At 38.3% G+C, this 12,603-nt stretch overlaps 1 protein-coding gene across 1 annotated transcript in view; it reads right to left on the bottom strand.

Annotated features, from left to right (window-relative positions):
• TRPA1 (transient receptor potential cation channel subfamily A member 1) overlaps positions 1–12,603 on the bottom strand; it is a 60,595-nt gene that overhangs the window by 35,153 nt on the left and 12,839 nt on the right. Inside the window, exons 7-8 of the mRNA XM_037892449.2 lie at positions 11,846–11,982; positions 9,599–9,647 (exon numbers count right to left, since the gene is read on the bottom strand). Of these exons, the coding sequence (XP_037748377.1) occupies positions 9,599–9,647; positions 11,846–11,982 (186 nt within the window). The remainder of the gene's footprint in view (positions 1–9,598; positions 9,648–11,845; positions 11,983–12,603) is intronic.

The following is a 12,603-nucleotide window of genomic DNA, read 5'->3' as shown; positions in this document are numbered from 1 at the left end:
TTTATCATGGATTCATGAACAAATTCTATTTAGCAATAAATTGTAAACTGAGCAGAATTACAGGCATGGTTAGACACTTTCACATGCTTTAAATTATGTAAGTTCAATAAACAAATTCCTTCTTAATTTAAATGAATTTAGGTCAAAGTTTTGAAACTCGAGTGCCTAAGGTTAGGTATCTAAATCCATATTTAGTCATCTAAATAACAGCATCTTGATTTTAAGAGGTGCTGAGCTGGGGAATATCAAGTCCTTTATGTGGAGTTAGGCAAGGCCGGATTTAGGGGCAGGTGACCACCCAGGTTGCTGGGCTTGGGGGGTGCCAAGCTTGGAGTGCTGTTTTTGTTGTTAGTGACAAAAGGGAAAATAGAATGTTTGAAGTAAAATGTTTCAGGTACTCTGTATCTGGATTCATTTTTCATTAACATCCTAGAAAGTTCTGGATCTTTGTAGAATCGTGTGGAACCTTCCAGACTTTCTGAGAACTATATTTTCCTTGAACCGCCTAGAATGTTGTCAGCCATGCCCTCGCAGTACATAAGGGGCAGGGCGTCGCCAATCAGTCAGTTAGTGAGATATAAGCGTGAAGTGAAGTGAAGTGAAGTGAATGTCCAGCTGCAATAATGTGAACCTTGCTTTATTGTGTAATTGTGAAAGTGTACTTGTGTTTTAAGATTTGAAGAGTGTAAGTAGCAACTAATAAAGGACATATTTAATGATGATAGATATCTACCAAACCCCTCTCTACGCAATAATATAAAAGAAATACTGTTACCTCTTCTGACATGCTTAACACGTAATGTTTGATGACTTTCTAAGACTGTGGAACATAGACTTTTGCGCTCCCTAATACTGTCTCTTTTCCCCCCACAGAAAATAAAAGATGCCCCTGAAGAAGCCTTCAGGAGCTCAGTATAGGAAGCGAAAAGCTCAATTGCAATCTAGTTTGCAGCAAGGGGCAAATATGATGGGAAAATATCTGAAACAGAACAATATAGACTGGGCTTTAGGCAGTAGCAATCGTCCCAGTGCAGAAGAAATTGAAGAGTGAAGTATAAATGATGGAAGTCATATTACTAAGGAATTAGCAGATTTACATGAAGATAAGTAATGGAAATGTGAGGAAAGTTATGGAGAATCGTCCAGTTTTCCTGACAAGCTAAAGGAGAGTGATGATAAAGAAGAATGTGGCTCACATGAAAAGGAGAGTAATAACAAAGAAAAATCTGGTTTACATGAAAAGAAGAGAAAATATAAAGAAGAATCAACCTCACATGATGACAGAAACAGTAGTGAGAAAAATTGCACACCACAAATCGATACATCAGATCCTGCTTTATGGCCGGCGATCCTAAACTCTGCTGATATTGATCGTAACATTTTGAACAGGCCAGGCAAAACTGAGGATATGACGCTTCTAGTAAATGAGCGGAAGTGACATTTCTCAAAGTCACCCTGCGAAAGAGTGCTCGAGAATGGTGAGAAACTGAATGGACAATGGCTAGCTTATTCAAAATCAACTGAGAAAGTGCTCCAGTTTTGTTGCAAAATATTTGACAAGAATGTCAAATCATTGCCTGCACTTTCCAGCTAAAATTACTGACATAACTTAGCTGATGCTCTGAAACAACATGAAAAGTCACCCAGCCATTTTACAGCCTACTCCAAATGGATGGAGGTTGAGTCCAGGCTCAAGCTGAATAAATGCGTAGATGCAGAAAACCAGTGCATTAATAATGTAGAAACCCATTACTGGATGAATGTGTTCAAGTGTCTGATCTCAACTGCCCTCTTTCTTGCAAAGAATAATTTGCTCTCCCGGGCTCGCTGAATAAATTGTTCACTAAACATAACGGTAATTTCCTCGGTTTGGTAGAGCTCCTTGGGAAATATGACACTGTCACGCATGAATACCTACATCAAGTAGTTCGTAAAGAAGCTATGACCCATTCCTGTAGTAAAACAATTCAAAATGAATCGATTGACCTTATGGCAAGGAAGGTGTTTGACAACATATTTATGCGACTCAGCAAAGCGAAGTACTCTGCCATAATAATAGACTGCACTCCTGATATTAGTCACAGTGAAAAGATGTCATTTACAGTAAGATTTGTTGATGACAAGGATGGCTGTATCCAAGTAAAGGAACACTTTATCTATTTTCCAGTCTGTGGACGACTCTACTGGAAAAGGCCTAACAGAACTATTTATGAAAGTTTTGAATGAGAATAAAATAAAGCTTTAGGACTGCCATGGCCAAGGCTCGGACAACAGCATGAACATGAACAGTGGTGCTGAGGCAAGGATCTTTGTACTGAATCCAAGAGCTTTCTTCATGACTTGTGGCTACCATTTCCTCAACCTGGTTGTGTCATATGTAGCATCATCTTCTTTAGATTCAGTATCTCTACTCGGAGTACTGCAAATAAAACACGTCCTATTTTCAGCATCAACTATCAGGTGGAAGATCCTCATGGACAATGTTACAAATCAGACCACAAAGCCACTAAGTGACACTTGCTGCGAGAGCCACATTGACAGCGTGAGGCCAGTGAAGTACCAAATGACTGATGCGCTGATGGCACTGGCACAGTCAAGTAAAGCCAAGGCTGGAATGCAATACGAGGCTCAAAGCCTGACAAACCAGATCACTAACTTCAAATTTCTGGTCTCAATTGTGGTTTAGCAAGATATCCTGTTCCAAGTAAACGTTGTAAGCCAGGCGTTACAAACTCAGTTGATGGACATCGTGACCGCTACTACTTTGATGAGAAGCTGCCTTGATTTCATTGTGGCCTACAGAGACAATGAATTTGAGGATGCCATCACTGCTGCCAAAGAAATGGCAGAAAACTTAGGAGTTGAGCCTGTCTTCAAGGAAACTTGTATTCATCCGAAGAAGAGACAGTTTGGTTCTGAGGGCAGAGATGAGGTGATGGGAAGCTCGGAAGAAAAATTCAAGAGTGTTTTTTTGCTCAGTCATTGACATTGTTTGGGTGTCCATCAAAGAAAAGTGTGGATAAATGAAACACCATGAAAAGACCTGGGTTTTTTTGTATGACCTTAGTAAGCTACCAGTGGACAGGAAACCACTCTTGAACAACTGTACAGACCTTCACCAGACACTGACATGTGGGGAATATTCAGAAGTCAATGATAAAACCCTCTATGGTGAATTGGACAATATTTGTCACATTTTGCGACATGAGACACACTCTCCACTCCAAGTTCTCCAATTCATTTCTGAAGCAGAGCTGAAGGACACTTTTTCTAATGTGTGGATTCTGCTCATGCTGCTGGTCATAGTTGCGAGTGGTGAGCACAGTTTTTTGACGTTTGGGCTCATTAAAACATATCTTCAATTGATGATGGCTGATGTGAGACTGACATCACTTGCTATTTTATCATTGGAAAGTGGCATTGGCTAGTATTTGGATCTCTCTGATGCTGTGCTTCAGTCCATGAGGGCAAAGACGAGAAAAGTGACCTTTTGAACTCAAGGACTAGGATTAACATTCTAAGACTGTCACCTACTGTAATACTATTGAATACTGGTCCACCCAATGTTGGTACACAGTTCAATATCTTGATGTTAGTATATTTCAGTTATTCTTAAAATTAAAAAGTTTCTATAAGCTTAGAGAAAATCTTTTTGATTTGTGTACATGTGGCATACAGATTTACAGATCCTAGTGTGCAAATTTATCAACTTATATGACATGGATAAATCATACATGCAAATTGTGCATCAAAGTTATGAAATGGGCTAGAAATGCCATAAAAATAAGGTATTCAAAAGTTTAATAAAATGTGGGGGCACCAAAGAGACTCTTCACCTGGGGCGCCATTTGGTCTAGGGTCAGCCCTGAAGTTAGGTGCCTATTTTAATGGACCCAAGTTTGAAAATAATAGACTTAGTGTCTGGAAATGTACCAAAATTACAGCCCTGATTAATAAGGTTCCCTACCTATCCACATAATAGGCAGCAACAGTGCAAGCCTCTTCCGAACCACCATACCACTGCATTTTACACCTGTCCTGGAGGAATCACATCCAGAAATTAATGTAGTTTGATCTCTATGCCCATTAAATCATTGTCTTCTCTGCTCAGACAGCCAGGGAGTGCAACTAAAGGGCCAATACGTGGCAGCTTCGATGGTGGATTTTGTGATGTGGACGTTTCTAGAGTTGAGAGACGAACTAATCTAACATCTAATGCAAGTCTGATCCAAAGTCAATTGAAGTGAATGGGAGTCTTTCCATTAATTTCAACTATCTTTGGATCAGGCTTAAATCACGAGAGAATTATTAACCAAAGCCACAATCAATATTTAACTTGAGGAATAATAAATCTTGTTGTTCATAGAAAAGTGGTAAGTTGATTGTTATATACATAACGACCAGAAACACCAGGAAGTTATCCAGCAAGACCATGAATTTCTTAAGGATAACAAATAATTCCCTGCCCCCTGCCTTTCAGTTACCATTCATTCAATAACTTAAGAGGGCAACTGAAAAAAAAGTGTTCATTTCTGATAAGCCAATCAAACAGAGATTTTCCTATCCGATTGTCAATCAGAGATTAAATATAGTTTCAGATGACACAGCTGCAGCGAGTAAGTAGCCATTTACATGAACATTCTGAGTGGTTACCTTTACTCCAGACATTACTATTGTTGACCTCTCAGGAACATGAATTCAACAATATTGTACATCCTATACGTTTTAATGTATTTAACAAGATTAAGAGCAGTATATTAAAATATATATTTAACAAGGACATCAGGAATAGAAGATAATGTATATTTATAACATGCTCTACAGTGCTCAGTAATTAGTTCTCTACAAACCTTGAATTTTCTGACTTTTGTGTAATTTAGTTCTCCTTAACATTACTTTAATGTTATTCCTGCATTTAATATAGTTTTTTTGATTGAAAAGGGAGACAATGAAAATATGAAAGGAAAGAAGATGAAAAAAAGAATAAAGGGCTAATAAAGAAGCCCCTTAGTGATATAAAATCACTTCAGGGAGAGAAACTTTCATTAAAATGTTCTTAACTCAAGATGCCTTAACTGAGGCAGTCCTTAAGAGAGACATCCTTAACTCAGGAGGTCTTGAGCATGTAAAGAGATCTCAAAGCTAACTTGTCCAGTATACAAACAGAATTCTAAATCATGATAGCCTGAAGTCCTAATGGAAAATGATACAACCAATTCTAAAGCACATTTGTGAACATTTTGACTTTGCTGTTCTGATTTTTTTAAATTACTCACACACAACTGAATGCCTAATATGTGTATGCAATTACATCATTTGTGTGCACAAATCAGATGCTTTCCAGTAGCAGACAAAGAACTGTCTATGTGCATATGCAAATACCATAGTTGTGAATATAACTGCACAAGTATTGGATACACAATTGACCACAATTTGCAAATACCCTTTTTAAAATTAGATACATAAAGTTCAAAACATTTAAAATAATGACCTAGATTTTCTTTTTCAAGCTTAATTTGTTTTGCTTCTTAAGGCCCTGATTTAGCAAAACCCTAAAGCATATCAATTTCTGTTCAAGAAATAACTTATGCATATGCTTAAGTCCCACTCAAGTTAAAGCATCTGCTTAAGTGTTATGCTGAATCAGGGCCTACATGAGGACGACAAAACAAACCATTAGTTCAATTTTTAGCTGCAGGGCTTGATTCTCCACTGCTTTGCATCTTGTGCAGTCATTCACATTGGGCACGAGTACAAAGTGGGTGTATAATGCTACAGGAGAATTCTGCTTTTGTGGGGATGATCAGGCTCTCATTTTCTAAAACACGACGTATAACTTTATACCTGTTAAGAATGTTTTGACAGCTGCCATTTTTATTTCCAAGTAGAAAAAGCACTTACAATAAGATAAACGTTTATACAAGCTTACATGCCTTAAATGCAATGCGGATTATTAAAGGATACAAGTGATAATCAAACCCAAAGTCAGTATTTCTCTCTTTTTACTATGGAGACAATGGGCAGAATCCTTAGCCATGTTGTGGCAGGAAAGCTGCACTAAACTGGGAGCTCATGAGTCCCATAGAGCAGCGAAATCTCTGACTGACACAATCAGCTCTATACCACCCTTTCCCATTTAACCCTGCTCATATCCAGTGTAGAAGATGCCACAGAAGCATGCAAGGAGAGAGGAAACAGAGGTAACAGCTGAAATGTGCAGTGTTTTGTTGATCTTAGCTGGTACTTTGGGGGTTATTAGAAGACACTGCAAATTACAGGCATCCTGAGGTGGTCTTAATTAAGCTCCAAACTGCATCAGGGAGCAAGAAGCGCAAAGACAGCACATAGTCACTGTAATAGAATGCTAAACTGTATTATACTGTTCATCCACTAACCAGCGATGAGTGTATAAATACCTTATGTAAATGACCCTCAGCCATACCTGGAAGACCACTGAAGGATCTTATGATGAACATATCTGGTGTGTATAAGCAAGCTCTGAGCCCTGTCCATACCAGATACAGAAACATTACATGGTGTCAGGAGTAAGATAAGAACAGAAACAGAAGGAAAACAGCTATAAAGGTTGCAGACAGAAGGAACACAGCAACAAAGGTTGCAGGATCTCATCAACATGCCAGTCTTCAATGCTCCAGAGAACTTCAGTTTGGATAAACCTTCAGAATGGACAGACTGGAACAATATTGTGAAAAATTTTGCATTGCTACCAAGCTGCACAAAGAAACTGAAGATATACAGGTATCATCTTTAATTTATGCTATGGGGAAGCAAGCAGATCATATCTTTCAATCCTTTAAAATTACTGAAGACAGTCACAAATATGACTATGAAAGGGTTTTGGCTATGTTTGATGAATACTTCATACCTCAGAGAAACGCTGTTTATGAAAGAGCATGTTTTTACCAGAGAACTCCGAACCAAGGAAAAATGTTGAATGTTTTATAAGAGCTCTACATATATTGGCTGAAAACTGATTTGGGGAATGCAAAACATAAATATATCAGAGACACATTGGTTATTGGGTTAACAGTTAAAAACCTTTCACAGCAGCTACAACTGAAGATAGATTTAATTCTAGCCATAGCTATTCAAATAGCAAAATAGTGCTGAAACAGGAAAACCTAGAGAAACTTGACAAACTTAAAAACCTGAAACTAGCTTAGCAACTGCAGACACTTGAGTCTTAAAAATCACTATCATAAAACCCCGATGCAAGAAGAGAGGGACACATTCCAGCCTACATGCACAAGGTGTGGAAAAAGTCATATCCCAAGAGATGATGAATGTCCAGTTAGAGGCACAGGTTGTAATAAGCATGAAATATGGACATTTTACAGCTGGGAGTTAACTCAGATTACAAACAATCAAGAGCCCTTGTTTTGGGGACCTATCACTTACAATGACATAGAACCTGCCTGGACAGTGAAACTGAATATTCATGGCATGACTATTGACTTTAAAATTGACTCAGAAGCTGATGTCTCAGTCACCTCAGACAGCACTTACAATCACCTTCAACCCCTCCCAGAGCTGAAGACACCTGACACAGCTCTGACTAGCCCTGGAGATACTCTGAAATGCACAGGCCAATTCATCAAGAAACAACTTACAAACGCAAAAGCTTTGCATTCAGAGTGTATGTGATTAGGGGATCTAAGACCAACAACCTTCCCAGCACCCATGATGGGCCTAGTGAGAAATGTGGAGGAAGGTGATGATATCGGACTTTGGGGCAGAGATTGAGCACAAATCAATTTAAGAGATAATGCTGAACCACAGTATACAAACACCCTGTACCAGAAAGACCTTGGAAGAGGCTATGGCAGATTTATGCAAATTCAGAGGATATCATTACCTGGTCATTGTGGACTATTTTTTCAGGTATATAGAAATAATGTACTTGAAAGACCTAACATGTTGCAGTATTATCGAGAAACTGAAGAGCACTTTTGCTTACTTTGGTATTCCAGAACAATTAGTGATGTACAATGGACCGCAATTCATTGCGGCAGAATTTAAGTCATTCCAAATGAAATATGATGTTGGTCTGGAAGCTGACAGCTCGCAATCCCCTATGTAATAACCTTGTGACCCCCTGAGGGGTCCCAAGCCCCAGTCTGAGAACCCCTGGTGTAAATACTGTAAATGGTAAGAATGTAGAACTTAAAGGGGGAGATGTAATGGAATGCTAAAGCTAAACTGTATTATACTGTTCAGACATAGGTGGCACTTTGTGTAAAATATCTTATTTCAATGAACCTCAGCCAGACATGGCAGAGCATTAACAGATCTAATGATGAACACATCTGGTGTGTATAAGCAAGTTTTGAGACCAGTCCATATTGGGTACAGGAACATGATAGTCACCTTCACTTTCCAGCATGGATCCTATGTTGAGCATAGCTCAGCCAGACTCAAGAATGCAACACAAACATTCTAGAGAACATCAGAAAGGAATGCAAGTTCATTCTTAACAAATACAGTGTTAAATACTGGATTTTCATCCTTTAGGCTCTAATTGTTTGTGCACATGGACTTCCACATTCACAAACTAGTGCCTACCCTTCACAGGTGAAAACATGTATGTGCCTGTTACTACTCAAGAATAAGTTTAAATAGTCTAATGCCAAGTGTCAGCATTTGCTGATATTTAAAAAAAAAAAAAAAAAAAAAACTGGTTCCGTAGCTCACTTTTACTAAAGTTCCTAAGACAAGGACAACTACTTGTATGGACTAAAACATTTCTAACATTTATTGTCTATTGACACAACATTAAGGGCAAAATCTTCAGCTAGTATAAATTGGCATAGCTCTACTGACTCCTGACAATTTGCTCAGCACTGTACTAACACAGAGGATATAGTAATATAGTACAACATACAGTGAATATAAAAATCTTATAACCTACATCTGTGTTAATGTGCACCCACATTCTAGCCAGCAGCAGCCTCAACTATGTTTCCCCTTTTTCTTTCCCAGTTATTCCATGAACAAACCGAATAAATTTCCGTGTGTGTGTGTGTATGTGTACAAGATATTGCTGGACCACACATGAACCCTTTTCCCCGCCTAGAAACATCTGTGTGATGCCTGTCACACACACACACACACACACACACACACACACACAGTGGGTGTGAGATTTCACTTCTGAAAAAAGCAAATTAATTAAATTAAATGTATATTTAAATTTTATTTCCTTTCCTTGTTAATTACTTTAAAAGTGAGGCCAACTGAATCATTCTGGCATATTCTATAAACACTTCTGCATGTTAAAACTCTGTCTCAATAACTCAAATACAAATATAGATTCAGTTTTGCAGCATCATTATGAACCCCTACAGAACGCTACAGTGGAATCATAACTACAGCAGTACTGTAATTTGCAGCTGTGTATTATGAAATATATTTAAACAAAAAAACCTGTTCCTGAAGAAACATCCCTCTTTGTAATTTCCTGTACTTGCTAAACAGGAAATTATTTTTTAAGTAAAAGTCTTTAATAGATGTTTCTATACAACCTGCATTAGTAGCTAGCAACAATCTTTGTTAATATATTCCTTGATTAAATATTTACCATTGAAATTAAATACTCTGCCAGTTCATAGTGATCAAATAATGCAGTCCTGTGGGGAAAAAACATATAGTTATTTTAGAAAGATCAATGAACTTTAAAAGTAAAGCCCAATGCTTTTCTCCATCTGCTGCCTTCTTTCAGTGCTTTCAAATGATTTTCTTTATATAAACAGAGAGAAAGAGAGAGACCAAAAATGCTTCCTCCATAATAAGCTCATAGAATAAATTATTGTGGACCTTGTGGACTCCCTGTATTCATTTTTAACCATGTTCAATTATACAGATATGCTAAAAACTCATTGAGTGAAATCCTGCCCCCCCCCCCCCCCCCCCCCGTAAAGTCAACGGTAAAACTCCTATTGACTGCAATACAGCCAGAAATTAGTACCTTTTATAATACCACAAAATGTTGATACAAAGTATTATGCACCAGGAGCTCAACTTATTCTGTGTACACCTGAAACTCCAAATGATTTCAATGGGATATGGCACCCGGAACTCCCACTGACCCTACTGGAATTTTTGTATGTGTACAGAATGCCAGATCAGGCCCTGCAATTGCATTGACCCTGCTCAGGGAATATTCTGACCATGGTAATCAATTCCATACCAAAACTAGAAAACGAATTAAAACATACCTCAGGGCAAACTTTTGTAGTGATAATCAAGATGGCCCATTTAGACAGTTGACAAGAATGTGTGAGGATACTTAATATGGGGAAATAGATTCAATATGTGTAATGACCCAGCCACTCCCAGTCTCTATTCAAACCCAAGTTAATGGTATCTAGTTTGCATATTAATTCAAACTCAGCAGTTTCTCATTGGAGTCTGTTTTTGAAGCTTTTCTGTTGCAAAATTGCCACCCTTAAGTCTTTTACTGAGTGACCAGAAAAGTTGAAGTGTTTTCCTACCAGTTTTTGAATGTTATGATTCCTGATGTCTAAATGAGCCGTCTTGATTATTACTACAAAAGTTTTTTTCCCCTGCTGATAATAGCTCATCTTAATTAATTAGTCTCTTACAGTTTGTATGGTAACTTCCACCTTCTCTGTATGTGTGTGTGTATATCTTCTTACTATATGTTCCATTCTATGCATCCGATAAAGTGGGCTGTAGCCCACGAAAGATTATGCTCTAATAAATTTGTTAGTCTTTAAGGTGCCACAAGTACTCCTGTTCTTTTTGCGGATACAGACTAACACGGCTGCTACTCTATATACAGGAGATATCTCCTGCCAGGAAGACCAAATATTTAGCATATGGACAAAAGAAACTCCAAGATGACAGGACATAGGTTTTGTAAAATATTCAAACTGAAGCCTTAACCCAGGACTCTAACTGGGTCTCATCCCACACACGCTTGCTGCCCTTAACAGATTAGAGCTACTACCTACGTTATGGAGTCTTCTGAGGAATCCTGTTAACAATGAACTCTTCTTGTGATGCCTGGTGGCGCATTCCTCAGCCAAAATTCATTGGGTAGTGACAAAAATCATCTGCTGTTGAGCAGAATGCCTGCTTTCCTATTTTCCTGCCTTTCTTCAACAGCAAAATCCTGATCTTGCTACTGCTGCTGCTTTAATTTACTCCAGGCTGAGATGCCGTTACATGTAAAAATGGCCATTTACAAATGCGTGATTTGCATAAGCAGGCATAGAAACTGTGCATAGATGTGCAGTTGCACAGTGATTTTTCTGAAAATCAGGCACTAAATGGCTTTGTTACAGAACAGTGAAATAGACTCCAGTGCGTTTTTGACATTCCTTGTTCATTCATTTGTTTGGGAAGGTCCACTGAATCCTGGTAAACCAAGTTTAGCATTTATTTGGGCCTGGTGCCTCAAGAGGCTTTTGATAGTTCCAAAATGTCATCTATCTTCCCATGAGTATCCCTTTTCCAGTACTGCAATTTCTTTCAGCTTGTCTGCCCACTGACCCTACACTAGTTTTCCAGTTCAAAGAGGCAGCGTACATTGCTGAATGTACCACGTGAGATGCCAGAATCTCGATCTCTCTCTGGTCTTGACCCTAGGCACAGGACACCAGGCATCCAGCAGCTTGATCAATCAACCAATTACAATGTGTCCTTGTGAGATCACCTACCTACTGAATCCCCATATCAGTGAGAAACCCCTCCAGATGTGGATGCACATCCCCTGTTTTCTCTCATTAGTTGAAGTTATATTGTTGGATATGGTTGGAACTGAAACAGTGATTATGAATATAATGTTAGAGGATTCTCTTACCTGTGAAGCAGTGTTTCCTTATTCCCATCTACTGCATCAATAATAGATTCATCACCAGAATACGATGACATCATTAATTTAACAATCTCAGTTGCTCCTTGGGTGGCAGCAAAATGAAGAGCTGTGCATTTTTCATTCTGCAAACAGGATTATACGGCACAATTTAAAATAAAATTATTTTTCAATCAATTCTATCTGCTTAAAAGATTAGTCGTAGCCTGACTTCAGTGATATGAATTGCCATGCAGGAGACCACACTTCAGTTCGTACACTTGGACTCTTACATATTAGGCCACAGAAGTCTAGAAATAATGCAGTGTTAATTAGATAATTTTTAAGGTCTACCAGATACTCTTAGTCATTGAACAGCAGCCCCTTGAACTCAATGACATAGATGGACTGTGAAAAAGTCCAAGCTGTCCTTTGTAGCTAGAATAATAATGGCCACACTGAGTAGCTTTGAAGGTTGGACGCTGAAGCAGAGGAAATCATCTGTAGGTAGTCATTTTTTGTCATGTTAATTATTATATTTGATTTATTTCCTGAGGTACATTTTCCAATTTCTTCATTTTATAAAAAGTAATTGTTTGCTTGTTAGCCCTTATTAATGTGATCTGTTTGACTGGGTGAATCATATCCACCCTTTATAGATGTCTGAGCAGTCCTGTGTTTTTCCTTTTGGCTACACATGTGTAACTTTTAATGATCAGAAAGTCTCGTTGAATTGAAATAGTCTTTTTCATGATGCCATATCCATG

This window comes from Chelonia mydas, chromosome 2, assembly GCF_015237465.2.
Source record: "Chelonia mydas isolate rCheMyd1 chromosome 2, rCheMyd1.pri.v2, whole genome shotgun sequence".
NCBI lineage: Eukaryota > Metazoa > Chordata > Testudines > Cheloniidae > Chelonia > Chelonia mydas.
The sequence above is the reverse complement of the archived record's forward strand: the minus strand, read 5'-3'. Positions and strand labels throughout refer to the sequence as shown.